Source organism: Heptranchias perlo, chromosome 2 (assembly GCF_035084215.1).
Source record: "Heptranchias perlo isolate sHepPer1 chromosome 2, sHepPer1.hap1, whole genome shotgun sequence".
Lineage (NCBI taxonomy): Eukaryota > Metazoa > Chordata > Chondrichthyes > Hexanchiformes > Hexanchidae > Heptranchias > Heptranchias perlo.
In genome coordinates, this window is record NC_090326.1 from 138,732,382 (window position 1) to 138,755,930 (window position 23,549).

Consider the following 23,549-nt stretch of genomic DNA (forward strand, 5'->3'; position numbering starts at 1 on the left):
AAGATCATGGCTGATCTTTGACCTCAATTCCACTTTCCTGCCTGGTCCCCATATCCCTTGATTCCCTTTGAATCCAAAAATGTATCGACCTCAGCCTTGAAAATGCCACACTGGTACTTTTCTGAGGTTGGGGCTGAAGCACATTGTAAAAGCACACTCGAAGAAGCTGCATCTGACCCTGCTATACCTTGGGTCGATGCCAATACTGGGTGCCTGACTACAAAGTGCCCCATTATCAACACTAACAGCCCTCACCTTCATAAGCCCAATACTCAAAAATTTACAAAAATACTATTTATAATACATACCTTCACATATACACAATGGGTAACAGTCAAGGATAAGAAACAAACTAGATCTCTCCCCTGAACTGACAGCAATTTGAATGATTCAGATTGCTTTGATTCAGGAGGACCTGTCCCTTTACAAAAAATGACGACATCTGTTTTCAGAAGGATAACATCCCTCTGCACCTTAAGAAGTGTGATTTTTGCTGTTCCTGCACAGATGGCATAATATTCCCCTGTGCATGTATATCACCATTTACAATTTCCTACTAGTAGTTTTCTGCCATCGTGGTGGGCATTAGCTAGCATCTGTGGCTGCATCGACAGCAGCAGCAAGGATTGGGCAGGTTTTAAAACAACAGACTTTTTTTGATACTATTCAAATACGGCACTAATAACTGGGGTGGACATTATGGAATAATTCAAAGATTTCCAACAGGTGGTGTGCAGGAGTATTTTATTCAAGGTACTTCTGAAGGGAATGCATTTGATCTGGTTTTGGAGAATGTGTCTGATTCAGGGGTCCCTATTAATGAGGGGAGTAGATGTGTTCCCAGTAACATTGTGGTAGCCTGTATTTCCAGAGATCCAGTGGAGAATAAGCATCTTATGAACTGGCAATATATGGCATATGCCTCATGTGTGATGGCCTAAAGGCAATAATTGTGGCTTTAAAAACCAAGGCTTCGGTGTTTTCAAAGCCAAACCTAAAATCTGAATAAAATGAATAATCATTTAAATAATAATAGATTGGCATTCGTATTCCCTAAATAAGGAAGACCTATGATTTCCAACCGCCCTGGAGCATATTCCGTTTATAAAGATTAAAAACATAAAGGCCACTTACTTATAGTTGGAAAATCATCTCTGAAGACTAATTCCCTTCCACATTGTAACAAATGCTCTGTTAAAAGCCAAGTACAATACATTTCTGTAGCTGATCAGAAGACAGCAATAACTTGCACTTATCTAGCACATAACATAGCAAAATGTTCAAAGGGACTTCACAAAAGTGGAAGGTGGGAGGAACTGGACAATGAGCAGGAATTACAGGAAGAGTTAGGAGAGGAGACAGAAGGCACAGGTTAAGAGGCAGATTAGTTGAAACCTTTAGCTTTATAACCAATAGTACAACTAATATTTTTCCACTTTTCCTAAATACTATAATTGCATTTTCCACCTCTTATACCTCCTAGATGCTACAGCATTAACCAAGAAAACCTGAAATGGCAAGAGAATTTGTCACTTGACGCCACATGGAAGTGAAAGAGGGTGACTCTTCTTGATTTTCTATGCCTCCATTCAGTTCTTTTTCTGACATGTGAGATTTGGAACTAACCATCTGAAGAACTGTCGGAATGAGCCAGAATTACACTGCTCTATGACACTTTGTTTCACAGCACTAATGTGATGTGTGGATCGGCTGCTTGTACAACCGCTATGTTTCCACATGTTGTTTGAAAACTTTGTAAACATCACCAAAAGAAATTTGAAGTACCCTCAATTAAAATTTAATCTCCCTCAATTAAAATTTAATTCACTATTCTGCAGCAGGAAGTTCCTTCCTGAGGTTGGAGCTAAGGTACTTTGTTGCAGAGCTTCATTCTGCATCTGGCTGTGCTCTACCTGAGAGCACTTGATGCTGATACTAGATGCAAACATTGCAAAGTATTCCATTGCTCATTTCTTAATTTGATGAGCACAAAAAAAATGGAAAGCATTCATACTGCAAAATCTAGAGTAGCTTTAAAAAAGATAGTTTGATTTTTCAGTAAATCGCTACTACTGAGCCCCAAAGCAAAATATTTAACTAGTTTATTGACCAAGTGCATTATATAGGTTTCCCATATGTGGAAGTCAAGATCCTTCCCAAGCAGAACCTCAAGCAAACACAGGGCTATCTTAAGTCCAGAGATGGAAAGGCCTGTATTGCTTGAAAATAAGGACCACCCATGTGGAGCTGCTGTTTAAGTTACTGCTCAAGATGGTCACAATGAGAAGTGCCCACCGTCATGCTCCAGCTGTAACAAGACCCATTTGTAAAACAAAATGGGGACCTCATTCGATTACATGTGCACTGAAGCAATCAATCACACTATTCCTTGGAGGATTTGAAGAGGATACAGGAAGCGGAACAGGAAGAGATTAACCAATGCTGTTCCCAGACCTTAACAATCTTGGGCATAAATGTACAATGTCACAACAATAACAAACTGGCAGCACATCCGTGCCCATGAATAGTTGCTTACAACAAAGAACGTGCAACACAATGTATGCAGAAAATGAACAGGAAAAACAAGTCTCAATCTCAGATGGATGTGACAGCACTTTGATGTGTGCTTGATGTATGTAGCATTACCATCAGTTAAGGGACATCAATCTAAATTCTTTCTTTGGGAATTTCACATATGGTGGCCACTAAACAGAGATCAGATTGGAAGTAATTCTAATCCCAACCTTACACAATGGAATAATATTTTTACAATCAGGATTTTGTATCTATCATGCAAGTGGTATGAATCCCAAAACCCAGTTATTTTTAAGAGCCAAGTGTTTGCTCAGTTCTCCCTCAATGACTCGAAGGCAAAGTAACTACATTACATTTTTTTTTAAATAGTACAGCTGTCTTCATTCTCTACATCAAAATATATTAAGTGGTTTGAACTTCATTAAATATTCTGATTAGTGAGGCAATCAGTGCTGCACCTGTATGTTACAGGCAACCATTCCACATTCACCATAATTACAGTAACTCTACTGTTCTCATCTCACTTCACCTTTTCCCCCTTCCAGGTAATGTTTTATAAATACAACTGGATTCTGTTCAATTCCCATCTGGATTCTGTTCAATTCCCATCTGCCTGTAAAGCAGGACAAACAAAGTCCTGCAATGGGAGTCTCCAAAAGCTGCAGCTAACCCATTTGCGAAAGGACCACTGATTCTCACTGAAGTCTCCAGTTTATAAAAATTCAATAAATCCTACTGAATTTTAGTGAGGTGACAAATTCAAATGTGTGGATGTATTGCTGACAACATGTTTGGATCCCAAGATATCCATTTCAAAAAAGAAATGCAAATTTAATGAGATGGTCAATATTCAAGTTTAGTGAAAACTGGAGGAAACATTTTTTTCTCCTCCTGATTCTGACTCTTGCTTGGGTATGGTTCCATCGTCATCAGCAGCCCTTCAGTATTTTCCCCAAGTAGCAGTTCTCCACCGGGACAGTAAATACCGGCCATTTGACCATGGAGGGCATGACAATCAAGGCCAAATATACACATCTGCACATTTCCAGCAGGGGTCACTGGATAATGATCAGGAACATGAGGCCTGGAATAATCTTTCCCAATTAGGCTCCAAGCATGGAGACCAATTGCCAGGCTTCAACTGTAGTCCCAGCTGAAACAAGAGAATTCAGATTCTCTGAATCTCAGATCAGAGATTGAATTTGGAACCTTCCTGGCCTACACTGCTCAGTATGACACTAGACACTGCACTTATTCACTATGTCTTTTATTGAGGAACAACAACTTGCATTTATATAGTGCCTTGAAAACAGAAAAAACGTGCTATAGCACTTTCCTCACACAGGAGTAATGAAACAATTGACACCGAGCCAAAGATGGAGATGTCAGGAGGGGAGACCAAGAGTTTAAAGGAGGTGTCAATGGAAAAGAGGAAGGTGGAGAGGCAAAGTGGTTTGGGGTGTGAATTCCAGAATGTGGCATAGGCAGCTGTAGGCATTACTGCCAATGGTGGGGCAAAGGGAAGGGCAGGGGGGGAGGCGGGAGAAGCATAAGAAGCCAGAGTCGGAGGAAGGGTGAAAGGGGGGGGGGGGTGGTGGGAGGAAAAATTGTAGAGCGAGAGCAAGTTACAGAAATATGGAAGGGTGACACAATGAGGGATTTGAATACAACGATGAGAACTTTAAGTTTAAGACTTTTGGGGATTGGGAGCCAATGTGGGTTACTGAGGACAAGGGTGATTGGAGAGGGGGACTTGTTAAAGGATAGGATATGGGCAATAGAATTTTGCATGAGCTGAAGCTTACAGAGGGTAGAGGATGGGAGACTTGCCAGTATAGTATTGGAATAATTGCATCTGGTGGTAAAGGCGGCATGGATGAAGATTTGAGCGGCAGATGGACTGAGGTTGAGGCAGGCAGGATAATGGAGGTGGAAATTAAGCCTGGCTAGGGAGGAGGATAAAGTCAGTGACAAGGGTTCATAGTTTGTGAGGGGAAGACCAAAGAGATTGGCTTCAGTCTTCCCAATGTTTAGTTGGAGGAAATTGAGCTCAACAAAGATTATATGCCAGAGTTTCAAAGATGTGGTGGAAAGGTAGAGCTGGTGTCATTAGCTTACGTGTGGAAACTGACCCTATGTCTATGGATGATGTTGGCAAGAGGCAGCATGTAGATAAGGAAGTGGAGGATGCCCAGAATCAATCACTGAAGGACTCCTGAGATGACAGCATGGAGTTGTGGGCAGAAATCAAATTGATAAAAGTAGAACCAAGGAAATTCAGCCCCACTGAGCTGGTGTTTGAGGAGGATGGTGTGGTCAGCTGCGAAGATCGCAGAGAGGTTCAGGAGGACGATGATGGAATTTTTTTTTTTTGTTCGTTCATGGGATGTGGGCGTCACTGGCGAGGCCAGCTTCACTGCCCATCCCTTAATGGCCCAGCCATCTACAGCTGCTTCATCAATTACATACCCTCTATCATAAGGTCAGAAATGGGGATGTTCGCTGCTGATTGCACTGTGTTCAGTTCCATTCGCAACCCCTCAGATAATGAAGCAGTCCGAGCCTGCATGCAGCGAGACATGGACAACATCCAGGCTTGGGCTGATAAGTGGCAAGTAACATTCGTGCCAGACAAGTGCCAGGCAGCCACCATCCCCAACGAGAGAGTCCAACCACCTCCCCTTGACATTCAACGGCATTACCATCGCCGAATCCCCCAGTATTAACATCCTGGGGGTCACCATTGACCGGAAACTTAACTGGACCAGCCATATAAATACTGTGGCTACAAGAGCAGGTCAGAGGCTGGGTATTCTGCGGCAAGTGACTCACCTCCTGACTGCCCAAAGCCTTTCCACTATCTCCAAGGCACAAGTCAGGAGTGTGATGGAATACTCTCCACTTGCCTGGATGAGTGCAGCTCCAACAACACTCAAGAAGCTCGACACCATCCAGGACAAAGCAGCCCGCTTGATTGGCAGTCCATCCACCACCCTAAACATTCACTTCCTTCACCACCAGCGCACCGTGGCTGCGGTGTGTACCATCCACAGAATGCTCTGCAGCAACTCGCCAAGGCTTCTTCGATAGCACCTCCCAAACCCGCGACACCTACCACCTAGAAGGACAAGGGCAGCAGGCACACGGGAACAACACCTCCTGTATGTTCCCCTCCAAGTCACACACCATCCCGACTTGGAAATATATCACTGTTCCTTCATCGTCGCTGGGTCAAAATCCTGGAACTCCCTACCTAACAGCACTGTGGGAGAACCTTCACCACATGGACTGCAGCGGTTCAAGAAGGTGGCTCACCACCACCTTCTCAAGCGCAATTAGTGATGGGCAATAAATGCCAGCCTCACCAGCGACGCCCACATCCCATGAACGAATAAAAAAAAAATTGCCTGTGAGAAGGTGGTGGTGAGCCGCCTTCTTGAACCGCTGCAGTCCGTGTGGTGAAGGTTCTCCCACAGTGCTGTTAGGTCGGGAGTTCCAGGATTTTGACCCAGCGACGATGAAGGAACGGCAATATATTTCCAAGTCGGGATGGTGTGTGGAGCGTGCAGGTGGTGATATCTTGGGGCCGAGATGATTGGCCTCCAACAACCACTACCATCTTCCTTTGTGCTAGGTATGACTCCAGCCACTGGAGAGTTTTCCCCGATTCCCAGTGACTTCAATTTTACTCGGGCTCCTTGGTGCCACACTCGGTCAAACGCTGCCTTGATGTCAAGGGCAGCCACTCTCACCTCACCTCTGGAATTCAGCTCTTTTGTCCATGTTTGGACAAAGGCTGTAATGAGGTCTGGAGCCGAATGGAACACAAACTGAGCATCGGTGTGCAGGTTATTGGTGAGTAAGTGCCGCTTGATAGCACTGTCGACGACACCTTCCATCACTTTGCTGATGATTAAGAGTAGACTGGTGGGGCGGTAATTGGCCGGATTGGATTTGTCCTGCTTTTTGTGGACAGGACATACCTGGGCAATTTTCCACATTGTCGGGTAGATGCCAGTGTTGTAGCTGTGTTGGAACAGTTTGTCTGGAGGCGTGGTTAGTTCTTGAGTACAAGTCTTCAGCACTACAGCCGGGATGTTGTCGGGGCCCATAGCTTTTGCTGTATCCAGTGCACTCAGCCGTTTCTTGATATCACGTGGAGTAAATCGAATTGGCTGAAGACTGGCTTCTGTGATGGTGGGGATATCGGGAGGAGGCCGAGATGGATCATCCACTCGGCACTTCTGGCTGAAGATGGTTGCAAATGCTTGAGCCTTGTCTCTTGCATGCTGGACTCAGCCATCATTGAGGATGGGGATGTTCACGGAGCCGTGTCCTCCCGTTAGTTGTTTAATTGTCCACCACCGTTCACAACTGGATGTGGCAGGACTGCAGAGCTTGGATCTGATCCGCTGGTTGTGGAATCGCTTAGCTCTGTCTATAGCATGTTGCTTCTGCTGTTCAGCATGCATGTAGTCCTGTGTTGTAGCTTCACCAGGTTGGCCCCTCATTTTTAGGTATGCCTGGTGCTGCTCCTGCTATGCTCTTCTACACTCCTCAATGAACGGGGGTTGATCCCATGGCTTGTTGGTAATGGTAAAGTGAGGAATATGTCAGGTCATGAGGTTACAGATTGTGCTGGAATACAATTCTGCTGCTGCTGATGGCCCACAGCGCCTCATGGATGCCCAGTTTTGAGCTGCTAGATCTGTTCTGAATCTATCCCATTTAGCACGGCGGTAGTGCCACACAACACGTTGGATGGTGTCCTCAGTGTGAAGACGGGACTTCGTCATGATCATGATCACAGACGGAGAATGTTGTTTGTAACCTTGGTTAGGGCTGTTTCAATGCTGTGGGAGGGATAGAAACCTGTATGGCTGCTGTAGAGCAGGTGGGGAAGTGGCAGAAACATCAGGTGAAGACAAGTATAGGCTCAACTTGGATGTCCCCCGTCCATGTAAGAAGAGGCTGCTTTCAAGAGAGCAAGGGGGGAAATTGCTAAAAAGGGAATGCACGCAAATTAGCAGCAATCATTAAAATGATTATCGGCTCATTCACGGATTTCATGGCCGTCTGCTTCAAAATTGCTATTCTTTCCAGGAAATAACTTAACGTGCTTTGTAGCTAAATAAGGCTTAGAACCTTTGAGGACTACAATATCATTTCAATCACATTTAAAAACAAAATTTTATTCATCATCTACTAAATGCAGAAATAGATTTTGTACGGGAGTTTATTCTAGATATGATACTAAGCAGTAATTTCAGAAAATTAAACCATTAAAACAAACTGAAATGGCGGCTTGGGTCTGACTTGGGGGGGCAACCTTTCACATTCAAAATGATCAAAACAGGGGTGGTACTGTATTGAATGAAAGGTCACTCTGGAGTTTAAAAGTTTCAGAAAACAGCAGCTTTTGAACTATCAGAACGGCAGCCAAATCAAATACCACAGATACATCATTCCAAATTCTCGTTAACACCAATTATGTTATTCCACAGGAAAGTGTCAAGATGAGCCCATCTGCACATTTAGAAATCTGAATGACGATAGTTGCCCAGACGAGAAGACGTTAATTTATCACAAGTTTTTTTATTATAAATTATTTAAACATCTCATTATTAAATTGACATTATTTTAATATCCAAACTGCTTAAACCAAACATTTGGGACTTAAAATTGTGAATATGAGCTGGAGAAAAATAAATAAAGAATTCATTTTAATTTTTTAAAAATCTTTAAACAAATAGTATCACAGAGCAGTAATAAAGTAGTCTCTGTAATAAATATCTGAAGTATATGTGATATACTGGAGTTACTCTTTCAGCTTCTAGGCTAGGCCAAGAGCAAACTGAAATAAGCCTTCATGACAAAGACTTTGAAGTCAACACACTGGACTAATTCCTCCTAACATTTGGAAGTTGGCTGAATGCCATAGGCACTCGAGGGGGTAAGAAAAATCGCACCACGTTCCAAACATATGAGACAGATGTCTCGGGAGGTCACATGTCTGCAAAAAATATTTTTTAGTTGCAAGTATTATCTGTTTAATATAAATGAGATATTTAATGAACTTCTAAACTGTAGACTTATCTACTCTATTTCTACTTTATAACTGGCATGGAGATTTATTACAGTGAAGGGTCAATATAATTACAGAGTTACCAAGAACTATTGGAATATTACAGAACCTTGCAGCAAGTAAATTAAATACTAAGATTTAAATCATAAAGCAAGGATTTATTTTATTAGTTTTAATTGCAATTAAGAGGTGACAGTTTTCTTTAAATCTAGTTTCAGCAATTAACTTAAATACTACCTTGATGCAGATGACATAAAAGTAGAATTCTCAAATGATAAATAACACAGCTCCTCATTTAAACTCATCCACAATATGCCTTTTCCTTCATCTATTGCCATCAGATGCAGGCTGCACTTGTCAATCAGAAAAAGACCAGAATCATATGTGCCTTTTAAGAATCAGCTTTCACCAAATATTATAATAGCTATTGAGCATCTAATTAAGAATTGACAGTATCATTTGCAGCACAAATAGGGTGATACTAAAAGCATATTTAAATTGGTCTTTTTCTAATCAATTGTTAAATTAGAGGCTCGTAATGTTATTTCCCTGGGAAACGAATTAAGTCAAATGTATATTAATTTCCGTGTGCTCAGCCATATTGTGTGGACAAGCATTCGTCCTTTTGTTATTCTATCTTTTGTATTGAAGATTTAGAGATGATTTGCTTTTAAGCTTGATTTCCCACAGAACAATCTTGACTCATAATATACTAATATTCTTTGTCTCAACAAACTTATATTTTTAAAATAGTTGGTCATTAAACACATGAAAGAAAGGTCACAGTATGTTGATCATTATAACTGAGTGGATAGTAAAGCAGAGCCCTCTCCCGAGTGTCTCCATCAATACTTATAAAACATAATTTAATAGCCAGACCAATTGATAACTCCTTACAGAAAAATCAATGAACAGTGCTTCTACAGACAATCTTTGATATAGCCAACAGAATCAACTCATTTCCTTTAATCTGGCAGCCTTCATTTCAGCTTCCCTCCTGCCACTTTTAAATTAGTTATAACTGAAATGTCTGTATGGAAACCAAATGTAGCAGCTGCACGCAATTCTTTTTTATATTCAGTACACACAGATTGTGCAATGAGGCAAAGGTATTTTGTCCTGGGTGTGCCTTGCCCTGAAAGCACAAATGCCAGGAAAGCAGGCGAGTGCTGCAGACAACAGGAAACAAAATTCAAAAGGAGACACAATAATTCCTTTATTTTGGAAGCGTCAAACAACAACAACTTGCATTTATATAGCACCTTTAACATAGGAAAACGTCACAAGGCGCTTCACAGGAGTGTAGTCAGTCAAAAAAAACTGACACCGAGCCAAAGAAGGAAAATTAGTAGGGGTGATTAAAAGTTTGGTTAAATAGGTGGGTTTTAAGGAGGGTCTGAAAGGTAGAGAGAGAAGTGGAGAGGTTTAGGGAGGGAATTCCAGAGCTTGGGGCCTAAACGGCTGAAGGCATGGCCGCCAATGGTAGGGCATAGGGAAGTACAAATATGATTCTAAACTGCAGCAATGTGCCACTGAAAGCAAGCATGTCACTGAGGTATGCTACTTATCTCCTGGTGACAATAACTCATGAAATAAAATGCTACGGTGCACAGCTGGATCAAATACCAGGCTCAATTATCATAATGCACTTGGGGAGTCAACATAAAATCTCATCCAGGGAAAGCCAATGAATGTCATTCCTCACAACCAACTAATAGGTCCTAACCGACATGTAGCATTTATAGTTCCAAGTAGAGGACTCCACAGTACAGACTGCCACCTTTTTGACTTTGTAGTTTTAGTGCTGTGATGAAATAAGTTATATTTAGAAACAGCAATTCTGCATCAACCCAAGGAAAGGCCAATCTCAAAGGATGGTGAGAGCAACATATAGGGAACCAAAGGACTAACTCTTATCCATAAACCCAACTGCTATAGATGTTCTGCATTGTTGTATCGCCAAAAATTAAGCATTCCATTCAGGATCAGCAAAAGCCCTCTTAGCTTAAGTGGAGTGTCATATAACATTATATATTAGGAACATTCATTTTCTGCAAAAGTACTCTGATGTGACATAATGAAGGGAGAGTGCTGCTCACACCCCAATTCGTGAGGTCACATCAGGGTGAGTTCTATATAAAAAAGTCTATCCCCAGGCTACCTGTAACCATCACTTTTAAAAAATAAAACAACAACTGACTGAAAGACACAAGTGCAAAGATATTGCCTTTTATAATATTTAGGTTTTTGTGGCAATGTAGTACAAGCAACTTCCCCTTAAAGCAATAGAACAACAACAACTTGCATTTATATAGCACCTTTAATGCAGTAAAATATCCCAACGAGCTTCACAGGAGGGTTAGCAAACAAAATTTGACACCGAGCCACATAAGGAGGTATTAGTACAGGTGACCAAAAGCTTGATCAAAGAGATAGGTTTTAAGGACCGTCTTAAAAGAGGAGAGAGAGGTAGAGAGGCAGAGAGATTTAGGGAGGGAATTCCACAGCTTAGGGCCTAGCCAACTGAAGGCACGGCCGCCAATGGTGGAGTGATTAAAATTGGGGATGTGCAAGAGGCAACATAAAGCAATTTCACAGTTTTTAGTACTTCAAAAGAAGTTTATAAAAAAGGGTTTAAGTTTAATTGTGCTAAACATTCTGTCCATGACAGATTGTGCTTTATAAAGAAAGTAACTCTGGAATTTGAGAGGGATTGGGAACTCTCAGAAGCTTAAATAGAAAACAGGAGCAACAAAATTACAGTCTTTATTTATGTTGCCTTCGACAACTGGCAGTCAAAGCACCTCATCTAACAAAGGTGGAAATTAAGAAATGCTCCAACTCCTGGGAGACCACATTTTTGTCTGACCCATATTTGAATGTATATTAGTGTCTGCAATAAAGATAGAGCAGGCTTTATATATGAAATCATATTTTATTCATAATATAGTGAATTCTCGGTTCCTTGACCAATGTTTGTTTGCTGCTTCACTTGATTTTTACAATAAACTCTGACGATATATTTAACAAATACATATTCACATTTTTAGAATTAAAAGACATTGAGATGGTAGCCTTAGGAATTGTATGGATATAATTTTTAAAATTATATTTCAAAAGGAAAAAATAATTGGCTGCATGGAGGTTCATACTTTGTGGCCTCACTATCAAATCCAACACTAATCATTACCTCATTGTGTTTTGTTATCCTCCTGGCAACAATCAACTGTATCATCCCCCTTTTATTTCCCTCTGTGGACATGGATCTCCGGAGCGTCTCCATGGCTTCCTGGTTTGTCTTTCCCAACAACGATTCACTGTTCACTGCTATAAGCTGGTCATTCACATTAAGTCTACCATCCTGAAGTAAAGACAGAATAACACTTTGCTGTCAAATCAGCTCTCAATTGCTAACCTTTTCATTCAAAATGCAGTGATCAAATTCATCCAGGAAAAGTGCAAATTCTTTTGACAAGGCATTTCTTTAGCACAGGTACTCTGGAGGTATACTTGTCAGTTTGAAAAGTATGCTAACAAAACAAAAGTGGAGATGAGGCCAAAGATCAGCCATGATCTTATTGAATGGCGAAGCAGGCTCAAAGGGGCATTTGGCCTATTCCTGCTCCTATTTCTTATGTTCTTAAAAACAATCTTCCCATAAATAGTGGGAAAATATGGCTCCTTTAACAATATGAACATGAAAATAGAAAACCTGTTTTGTGCAGCCAATTTTCAAAATAGTCAAGAAAAACACCTCTTAACCTCATCCTGTGCTACTTTAACATCATTCATGGAGTATCTATATCTGTTCTTATCATAACAAAAAAAAAATCTACCATTGTTCCACCAGTTACATATTTTGGCCAACTCATTTTGTAGATCCTGAGCCACTTCCATGGATTTAACTGTGCCTCCAAGTTTGGTATTGTCTGCAAATCTGCCCAGTTTGCATTAAGTTTCTGAATCAAAGTTGACAATGTTAATTTGAAATAGTAGGAGTCCTAACACCAATCCTTGGGGCACCTCACTAAGTACTTCCCTAATCCCAACATAACTCTTCCAACATGTAACCACTGCTTCCGACCCTTGAACCAAATTCTTAGCCATTTCCAGGTTTTATCCTGAAATCCCAAAGCTTAACTAGCAAGAACTTTGCCAAATGCTTTTTGAAAGCACATCACGCCATATCGACACTTGATTTGAGAGATAACTTTCTGAAAAAGGAGCTGATTCAGGAAACCTGTATCCTTGTTAGCTGCTGTTTACTAGGTTATTCTTGTATAGGTAATCCTCAAGTCTACTCCTGATAATTGATTCCACGACTTTACATGGGACTGATCCAAGACGAACTGGTTTGTAGTTGCCTGGATCTATGTTTCCAAGGCCTCACAACTCTCATAAAACTCTTGGATAAATATCATACAACCCTGGGGATTTATTTGAGCCTCTGTTATGAGCCCTTTTAGGCTGGCTAAGACTTTGATCTCATTTAAGGAAAAGTTGTTAATTCTACTCGGATTATTATTTAGGGCAGCTATCTTCTTCAGTGTTACCCTGGTAAATGCTGGGGTAAAGTGTTCTAGTGCATTAAATATTTTACGCTTGTTCTCATTTTTGGCCTCATTAGCATCTGTTGGGATTCTCACCTCTTATGTTAGTTACTGTTATAGTACTGAAAGAATTTCTTACCGTTAGGTTTTGCATCTGTAATTATGTTTTTATCACATTTCTCTATCCCCCTATGACCACTCTTGTAACATGTTTCTGTGTGTTTTTATATTTATCCTAATGAACCTCTTCACCTTTCTTCCCTGCAGGATTTGAAAAGGTTATTTTTTTCTTCAGATTTCACATCTGATTAATTTGTTTATCCATTTGGAGTCCTGCTTGTTTACTGTAATTCTGGGTATAAATTTATGATGTCTCAGTTTAAAACCTATGTTAATCAATTACACACGAATTTCCTCAGGAAAAAAAACAGCTCCTATGGTGCAGTTAAGCCTGAACTTTCCATGAAATTCTGGGCCGATGTCTTTAAATGAAAGCCTTTTATCAAAAATATTGAAGAACATATCCGTAAGTAGGCCGTTAATGAATGTCTCAACTTTCAAATCTTCACATTGTTGAACCCCAGGGGGTCAGTGGATTTAACCAGTGAATAGCTTATCGACTTTATTCTATGAGAGGCTGAGCCATGCAGGTCTCAGGTTCAATTTTTGATCTGTGCTAAGTCAGCTGCTCTCAGCCACAGTGGCAACAGAAGTGCTACAATTGATCTCAGCAACCTTGGGCGAGCGGATGGGAAAGTCAGTCAGGGTCTTATTCCTGTCACTCTCCAGTGACCTCTACTGGAACAGCACATGCACGTATCTCGAGAGGATAGGCCAGTATCACTTGATACCCCTTCCAATCGAGTAGATTGCTGACACCATCAAGACTCACACGAGTAACAGCCATGAGCGAGGTACCAGAGGATGACTGGAACCCGATGGAACTGTACCTCATCAGGGAGTTGGCATGTTCTGGAGAGGAGGGGTTAAAATTGGCAGAAACAAAAAAATTATATTTTTTAAAATTCCCGTCAAATAAACAATAATTATACTTAATTAGTCCCTAGATACCAAATTGACTTACCTTAGATGCTGCTCCTCCATTGATGATGGACTTCACAAATATGCCCAGGTCAGCATGGTTCTCTTTTGATCTATTACCTTTGACACTAACCCCAAGGCCTGCAGATCCAGTGTCATTCAGTGGAATTTCAAAAGTCAGGAACTCCCTGGTACCATCGGGTGTAAGAACCAAGTCATCATCCTCTGCTTTCTAATATAGAAAATGTAACATTGTTACCTCATGAACAGGTTAGATTAATAAAAACGTTACTGCTTGTCACCATATTGCTTTTGCATCAAGCTATATCAGATATGGTACCTTATTAGTGGAATAGACAGCATTGCAAGTGTCACACTCTTTAATAAGCCACTCCTGTATTTTAGGACTTTACTGGGCTGCATATTCATTACTGCTATTAATTCATTCCTAACATTAACAGTTACAGTTCTTCAAAAACAAGATCTGAATTGAAGTGCATATGCTTTCCATTTTATAAACTCATGCCACAAACTAGTCCATTTTAAATTTACAAATTATGACAGTATAAATGGAGATTGTTAATACATTTATGACAAAAATAACGATACTGCACTTCTAACATGTCCACAGATTTATTTTCAACAGATAGAGTGGGATGCCCAGAACAGTGGTTGCGGGCAACAAGCTGGGTTATTTTAAGAAATAGCTAAATGTTGTATTGTGGAAATAGGTTTAGAATTCTGGAAAAATGAAAGGGGTCAAAGGATCACCTTCACCTGAACCTTTTTTGTGATTTTCTGTGAAGGACTAAAGTATTAGTGAGTTTAAAAAAAACACAATTTCTTTTGTCCCTCCTCTGATTCTATGCTGGAAATTCTTAACACTTACATTTGACCTTGAAAGGGTTTTTAAATTTCCATAGCTGTGTCAAATTGGCCATTGCAATGCAAAAACAAATTCTTGAAAATATTTTAACAAGTCTGCAATAAAAACTACTCTAAAATTGCAGCAAATGTACGGAGGCATAGCAAAGCTGCCTCGTCTGTAAATAAGATGGCTGGTTTGGAAGAATTTGGATGGCAAAATGTCTTACAATTAAATTCTCACGAGCAAAAAAATTGAATTTCTGATGGAAATACTCAAAAATTCTTGATAAATACATTGTTACACACTTAAATAGATACACTATATACTAAAACACACATGAAAAATGCATACACAGTGCATCAACATTAGTTATCCTTCTGAATCTGGGCCTCTGCGCATTCCTCCCCATACCTTCTCTCTGCTTCGTCATTAGTGGCAGAGCCTTCAATCGCCATGGCCCTGCGTTCTGAATTCACCTAAACCCCTACGCTTCACGATATTTCTCCCCACCTCAAAGCCACCTCAAAAACTACCTCTTGGACCATTGTCTTAGATCACTTCCCTAAAGTTTCCTTTCTCAATACCTGCTTGATCTCCATCACTCATCCTACTTTATGAAGTATCTTGAGACACATAGAAATGCAAGTTGCAGTAATGTAAAGAAAAAAAACATGCATTCATATGTTGCGGCCACATCCTCAGGACATCACAAAGTGCTACTTCTGAAGTGTTGTCATTAGTGTTTCTAGGCATGCGTGGCAGCCAGTGTGTCCACAGCAAGGTCCCACAAACAGCAGTGACCATGTTTTGGTAGTGTTGACTGTGGGACGAAGGTAGACAGGACACCGAGAAAACGCCATGGTCTTCTTCAAAGAAGTTCACCTGCACAGGCTATCAGGTAATTGATTTAAAGTCTCATCTGTCAATGCAGCACCATCAGTGGTGGGAGGGTCTAATTACAATAAGTTTATGTGGTAGATGTGACCATAGGAATTTGTATCGGGAGCATAAAAATGAGCACGTAATAAATGACTTTGAAGTGGGGACAGAATTACATCTGTATGCCCTGGCCCACTTATTCCGTCCTCTAATCACACTTCCCCTGAAGACTACACTGTCTTTACTCTGAAATGCCACGGGAGTTACACACACACACACACTTCTGCATTAACAATGGTTCTGGTGATGTACTTTACCAGCCGACAACAACTATTTCAAGAATGTTTAGAGAGAAATATCACATTTTAGTATTAGCTCATGGCCCGTAGAAGCTTAAAATGAAAGGTTTCAAATCGTAACAACCTGTGTTGTAAATATAAAGAAACAGTTTCCCAAATTCAGCAATCTCACTGCTTTTATGAAACAGGGACAAGTTCCAGCTACAAGGGGAGAACAATTAACTAGTGGATTAGTTTTATGAGCTTGCTGTGAACAGTTCTGTAAGTTCAATTCCTGCTACGTTTTACTTATTTTGTCGAAGACTTGAAATTCTTTCACACTCCAACCCAACACCTGAACCAACAAAATATCAAGTACTTTCTACCAGTTATTCGAAGGGTTAAAGGTACATTTACTGTAATGCCATACTTCGATTGCATTTGCACCGTCAGTTTAGACTTAGTACAAAGCAATTCCCGCTTCACACCAACTGACTCCAAAGCAAAATGGAGTGAGACTCTTTGGAGATGTTAGCAAATCAAGTATGGTGTCAACCAGGTCACAGGTCCATTGGACACCCTGGACTGTAAACCTCAACTTAAAAGTTTGGAAAGCTGGGATCCACCTCTCCATTCTCAACATTTAATTTTTTAACTGCTGAGGGGTGAAATCGTATACTTGTATCCCAGCATGTGAAGAGTCACCTCCTAAACAGTTACAGCCAGGAAAGAAGATTTTTGAGGTAGTTTGTGTCAACCCAATTTTCTATTTCTGACCTTTCAGCCCGATTTGGTGACAATGTCAAAAATGGGGTTGAACAGGTCCACCTTCACTGGTAGCTCAAATGGCAGGCAACATCAAAGTTTGCGAGGAAAGTCCCTCTCCCTTGTTTAAATAGGCTAGTGGCACATGAAAAGCTTGCCCAAAAAGTCTGATCTTTAGCACAATTACCTGGGAAGCCGAAAATGAGGCTAGTGAGTAGCTCTTAAAAAGCTGCAGTGGAAGCTGTGGTGATGGAAGAAATGTACACTAGTTGTTCACAATGGCACAGCAGAGATATGTGGACAACACTCCTCCTCCCTTTAATGCTGAAGGATTGGAGATCCCACGGCAGGAGATGCATCAAAAGAGGGTGGCCCTATGTGGGGCTGAGAGCCACCATCCAGTGAAAGCACAGCTGCATAGAGAAAGAGAACCAATGCAGTCAACCTAGTTGTAAAATGTGTTTCCTGGAATCGGGAAGAAGGTGAAGCATTCACATTTCTTGTGGGGGCCATCAAGTGTGGCACATAGGCACAACATCTCGGAGGTACCATTTAAAGCACTGCACATCACAGTTGTCCTTTAGCACACTTTCTTTCATCATAGCAAAGCTGGATAGCAAACTATCCTTGCAGTCAGTGGTTCAGAAATGGCGTGCAGACGCACAGGCTTCTAGCCTGAGGTACTCCTTCTGCTATTAGGGGGTTACTCAGCAAGGTCAACAGTCTTACTCTTCTCAGAGCCATCTCCCCCACTGTTACTTCTCCATCAGAAAAAAGGGGCACCATGAACTGCAGCATGCTGAAGGCTTTATGATTGCTTCCTGGATAATGTCCAGGGATATCGTGATAACGTTTCTGCAGACAGATACAACCTGAACATTGAGTACCAACCGTTTCTGTTCATACGGACGCTAGGCTGATATTGAGCAGCCCTCATGCCACTATGCATGTCATCTTCAACACCCTGCAGCCAAGGGAATTCTGCCATTCAGTAAAAGTTCTGCACCTTGTCCTGCCTTCTTTCCACTAAGAAAGCCATACAGGCATTGCCCTGGCAAACAAAGCATCTGTGACTTGCTTGATGTAGGCATACACTGCAGACTGCTTGATGCGGCAGATGTCAACATTTATATGGTACCATTAATGTTAAAAATGAATCAAACTGCTTCACAAATAGAAAATAGGTGAAGGAAAGGGGAAAGGATGCTAAGGCACAGATGCAGAGGTTAGAAGCAGTGATCGAAAGCTTGGTAGAGGCAATGGGTTTTGATTAGGATTTAAGGGTGGACAGAGAGTAGGGCCAAGGCGGCTGAAGGCTGTACCACCAATGGTGGGATGAAGAGTTGCTGTACGTACAAAAGGCCAGAGCCAGAGGACTGAAGGGTACAGGTGGGGATATAAGGCTGGAGGAGGTTGGCCAGATACGGTGGAAAACGTGGGAGAAGATTATAATTTTATTATGTTGGGAGACAGGTCGGAACTGTAGATTTAGGAGGATGGGTGTGATGGGGGATTGGGACTTAGCATTTGACTGGATCCAGATGGCTGGGTTTTGCATAGTTAGGAGTTTATGGAGGGTGGAGCATGGGAGGCCAGCAAGGAGGGCATTGGAGTAGTTCAGTTTAGAGGTGACAAAAAAATTGGATAAAGTTGCAAAGAGGTTGAGATGGAGTGGAGGCAGTCAGCTTTGAGGAGGTGGAAATAAGTGGTCACGATGACAGATGGGACGTAGAGTTTGAATCTTGACTGTGTGTGAAATAAAACATAAAGACATCACTCTGCCTGGCTCAGTCTAAGTAAGGAGCCTGTTAGGGGGATGGGGATAGAAATTTGTCCACACCGCTAGGCCGGCGTGAACTGGATGCAGGGTATGATCCCTCTGGAATGGCCAAATCAATACTGTGCCAGACGTGTTTCCGCGCTGTTCAGGCACAGGAGGTTGGCCCCCAAAATTTGACCTCTGTCCGGAAAATGGGTGCAACGAGTTACAATCTCACCCCATGGAGTCAGCGGCAAGGGAGAAGAGTTCATTGTGGGGGCCAAAAATGATGGCTTTGGTCTTCACAATGTTCAGCTGGAGGAAGTTGTGATTCATTCATGAACTGATATAGGATATGGCATCTGGGGGAAGCCTGTAGATGGGAAAGAGGAGGGGACAAGGATAGATCCTTAGGTGACTCTGGAGATGACAGAAAGAAAAATATTGCAGAGGATGGAAATCTGAAACAAAAACAGAAAATGCTACATACACTCAGCAGATGAGGCAGCATCTGTGGAGAGAACTGATAAGTGGTTTTGGTATGGACCCTTCCTCAGAACAGTGTGGGTGCGGGAAGAAACAGAAGCCAAATGCTGGAGATGCGCTGGCTCCGTTCAGATAGGTAATATGGGAACCATTCAAGGTCAGTCTTATAAAACTAGTCAACAGAGTCGAGGAGGATCAACGATATCAAAACAGTGCAACAACTGCTTGGAAAGATCCTGTAGCATGAAAGCTTCTTCATGTGGTAACCCAGAAATCATGGGCACGGTGAAAAACGGGTGGGTTGGGGGCAGGGAGGCATTCAAAATTGCAACCATTTCAGACCCGCCCCCAACCTGCCTATTTCCAGTTTTCACCGGGGTGGGACGAGGGGTAGGAGACCAACCTGCTCCCAGGAGGCGGGTCGGGCCTTAAAACCCTTCATGGATGTTTCGGGCATCCATTTTCCCACAGTTTCCGATTTCAATCCTGGTGGGGGGGGGGGGGGGGGCGCGCCGGGATTCCTGGGCCTTCTTTTTCATGCCTCATGAAGGGAGGCAGGGAGGCAAGAAGGCCTAAGACTAACAGGTAGGTGCCTTTCTGGCACAGCTTGTGGGTCTGGAGGAAGCATTTCTGCTCCTCCAGGCCCAACAAGCTGACCTGCAGCGAACCCCCCAACAATCGTGGACTCCCAACAATCGTGGACTCCCAACAATCGTGGACTCCCAACAATCGTGGACTCCCAACAATCGTGGACTCCCAACAATCGTGGACTCCCAACAATCGTGGACTCCCAACAATCGTGGACTCCCAACAATCGTGGACTCCCAACAATCGTGGACTCCCAACAATCGTGGACTCCCAACAATCGTGGACTCCCAACAATCGTGGACTCCCAACAATCGTGGACTCCCAACAATCGTGGACTCCCAACAATCGTGGACTCCCAACAATCGTGGACTCCCAACAATCGTGGACTCCCAACAATCGTGGACTCCCAACAATCGTGGACTCCCAACAATCGTGGACTCCCAACAATCGTGGACTCCCAACAATCGTGGACTCCCAACAATCGTGGACTCCCAACAATCGTGGACTCCCAACAATCGTGGACTCCCAACAATCGTGGACTCCCAACAATCGTGGACTCCCAACAATCGTGGACTCCCAACAATCGTGGACTCCCAACAATCGTGGACTCCCAACAATCGTGGACTCCCAACAATCGTGGACTCCCAACAATCGTGGACTCCCAACAATCGTGGACTCCCAACAATCGTGGACTCCCAACAATCGTGGACTCCCAACAATCGTGGACTCCCAACAATCGTGGACTCCCACCCCCGATCTCCGCCCCCCCAACCCCAATCCCTCCCCAACGATCGCGGACCCCTGACCCCGATCATGGACCCCCGACTCCAATCCCCCCCCCACAATGATCACGGACCCCCGTGATCCCTACAAATTTTTACAAATATTTATCTGATGCAGTGGGAATAAGAGGAAGTTGGGTGCATAGCTATCTTTGTTCTAACAGGAAGAAAATCACTGTTTCACCTATTATCGAACTATGAGCCCTTTCACCTTGGACTCTCTCCTTGGAAATTTCAGCCGGTTTCCATGACAAGAGGTTATGGTCCAGTGGACACCACGACTTGTGGACAGATACTACAAAAACCTCTCTGTAACTGACTAACTGTGAAGCCAAAACTTGGAATAAATCCAGTAGTTAAACGGATCAATTCAGAACTTGAAACATGTTCAAACACAATAATTAAACCCCCAAGGCTGAAAATGGACATGACGTGGCTAAGAGAAAATATTTTCTCTTCCTCAAGAGAAAAGTACATATACAACTGGAATAGATACAAAAGAAATGCAGATGGCCATGTGCAGCAAACAGTGCAAGGGAAGAGCGAGCTGTATTGTTCCAGCTGGAAAAATCTTAAATGGGTACGCATGTGTGATTTTTTGACTAAATCTGCTTTTGTCATTTGAAGCTTGGTTTAAAATGAAAATTCTCAGTGTTACTGGTTATAATTGTCTATCTGCATCTCTCTTCAGTTACACACTCTGCAACTGTCTATATATAAAATTGTACACAAAGTAAAGTTTCTCTTATTTCATGAGTGAAAAAGATCCTGTAATTTATTTGCATTACATCATTCTCAATAGTAAACTGGTGTCAGCACTTGACGACACAGTGGTAATTACAGCTTCGATTCAGTATGAAGAAATCTGCACGAGTGTCATGGTCACACATGACTGCATAACAGAGAGTGTAATCTGAGCTTTGCTTCTGCATGGTGGAATAGATCGCACCAATTTTTTCTGCACCTTCTTAAATGGAATGTTTTACTTTCACGCAGCGTTCCATCAAGCAGCTCAGCCAAGTACCAGCAAACCTCACTTAATGAGAGCAGCCGAGTTCTGATAAAAGTCAGTCACAGCTGGAACTGGAATACACAATCTTCTCGTTGTGAGTCCAACACTACCCACAAGAACAAATGAACAGATAACTTCAACCGGCATAGCAGACAGTAATAACTCTCAAGTTGCTGTAGATTACTGAATCGTTCACTTAGTGAAAAATAAATTGTCCACAAACACATCACAAATTCCAGAATCCTCCTTTGCATTATAACATTTCTTTCAGGCTTTGCCAATATAGAGCAAGATTTTTTTTTCTTTGAACACAACTGAAGGTTGAAAGTTCTTTATTTAGCATTCATGTATAAAAGGGGTCCTACTTCACATTGAGATGATAAATACAGCTGTCCAAAAAGCAGTGGCTAGCAATCCAAATCAAATAAAGCAGTCTTCTCCAACTTCTAGACTATAAAGGGGTTAAATTTATCTGCATTGCCGGAAAAGTTAAAAGCTGTATCTGTAATTCCATAGGGCCATTGGAAATTTCAATTTACATGTGAACTCTTTGGGGGCTTCTCAGTGAAGGAACTATTAAACCCAGATCACCGAATCTTCAAATAGAATTATAAACCACACTAAAAAAAACTATAACTATGTTCCGATAAGAATGTAATAAATTCAGGAATATCCAAGTAAAAGCACAAAGCTAGTGTTTAAGATGCTTTCTACTTTTCTTCCTAGAACCAAAGAGATTTATGAGAGGTTTTTAATATTATGAAGGGTTTTCATAAGTTGAATAAAGAAAGTGAGGCAACAGGTTAGGAGAAATTTCTTAACACACAGGGCTGTTGGAGCATGGACTGATTTGCAACAGGGAGAAGTAAGGCAGAGACCATTGCATCTTTTTAGGGAAAATTGGTTAAAATATCTGAAGCAGAGGAAGGTGCAGGATTATGGGAAGAAAGCAGGGCAGTGGAATTAGCTTTCGTTGCTCCAGCAAACAGCCAGCACAGAGACAATAGGGGTAATTTTAACCCCCAAGAACAGGCGGAGTGGGGGCAGATGGGCAGTAAAAATAGTGGATTTTTGGAGCGCGACTGCATCCCGGTTCCAACGCAACCACTTCCGGGTATGACCCAGGAGCGTTTGGATGCGCACGCAACAGAAACCCAGAAGTCCCGACTCTACCTTAAGCCTGTGGGCTGATACCTAAAGGGGCGATGTACCTCATTGAAATAGTTGAGGCACTTAATTTTTTGTGCATTACGAAAGTTAAACAACTTTAACCTTAGCTGTTCGAGTTTCCCATCACTTCCGATTCACATCAGGTGAAAGCAAGTGGGAAGGGCCGGATCCATAACATGAGTGCCTTTATTACACTGCTTGTGGGCCTGGAGGAGCAGGAGTGCTTGTTCCAGGCCCAACAAGCCAACCTGGCTTGATATGACCCCGCAATCGGCCGATCCACCCCCAACCCCCCCCACGATGCGGGACACCTCCCCCACCCTCCCCAAATCTCCGACTCTGCAACCTCTTCACCCAACCTACGATTTCTTCTTCCTCTTCCACGATCTCCAATCTCTCCTTCATCTTCGAGTGGCCTCCGATTTCTTCCCGGCATCAGCCACGGCCCTCCCCCCCCTACCCCCGATCTCCTCCCAACACCAGCCCTCCTCCACCCCAATCTCCTCCCAGCATCAGCCCTCCGCCCTTTCCCTACCAGCCCTCCAACCCTCACCATCAGCCCCCCCAATCTCCTCCTGCATTAGCCCTTCAACCCCTCCCACCCAGCAACAGTCCCCCCTACCCCCGTTCTCCTCCCAGCATCATCCCCCACCCATGTACTCCATGACCAACGATCCCATCCTCCCTCTTCTCTGATCCCCGACCTTCCCGCCGACAGCCAGCCAGTCAATCAGGCTGGCTGCCGGGCGCG

At 42.5% G+C, this 23,549-nt stretch overlaps 1 protein-coding gene across 4 annotated transcripts in view; it reads right to left on the reverse strand.

Moving 5' to 3' along the window:
- Positions 1–23,549, reverse strand: part of LOC137344561 (partitioning defective 3 homolog) — a 735,052-nt gene that overhangs the window by 225,488 nt on the left and 486,015 nt on the right. For all 4 annotated transcript variants that reach the window (XM_068007624.1, XM_068007617.1, XM_068007634.1 and 1 more), the window contains exons 13-14: positions 14,255–14,443; positions 11,811–11,981 (exon numbers count right to left, since the gene is read on the reverse strand). In XM_068007624.1, coding sequence (XP_067863725.1) covers positions 11,811–11,981; positions 14,255–14,443 — 360 coding nt within the window. The remainder of the gene's footprint in view (positions 1–11,810; positions 11,982–14,254; positions 14,444–23,549) is intronic.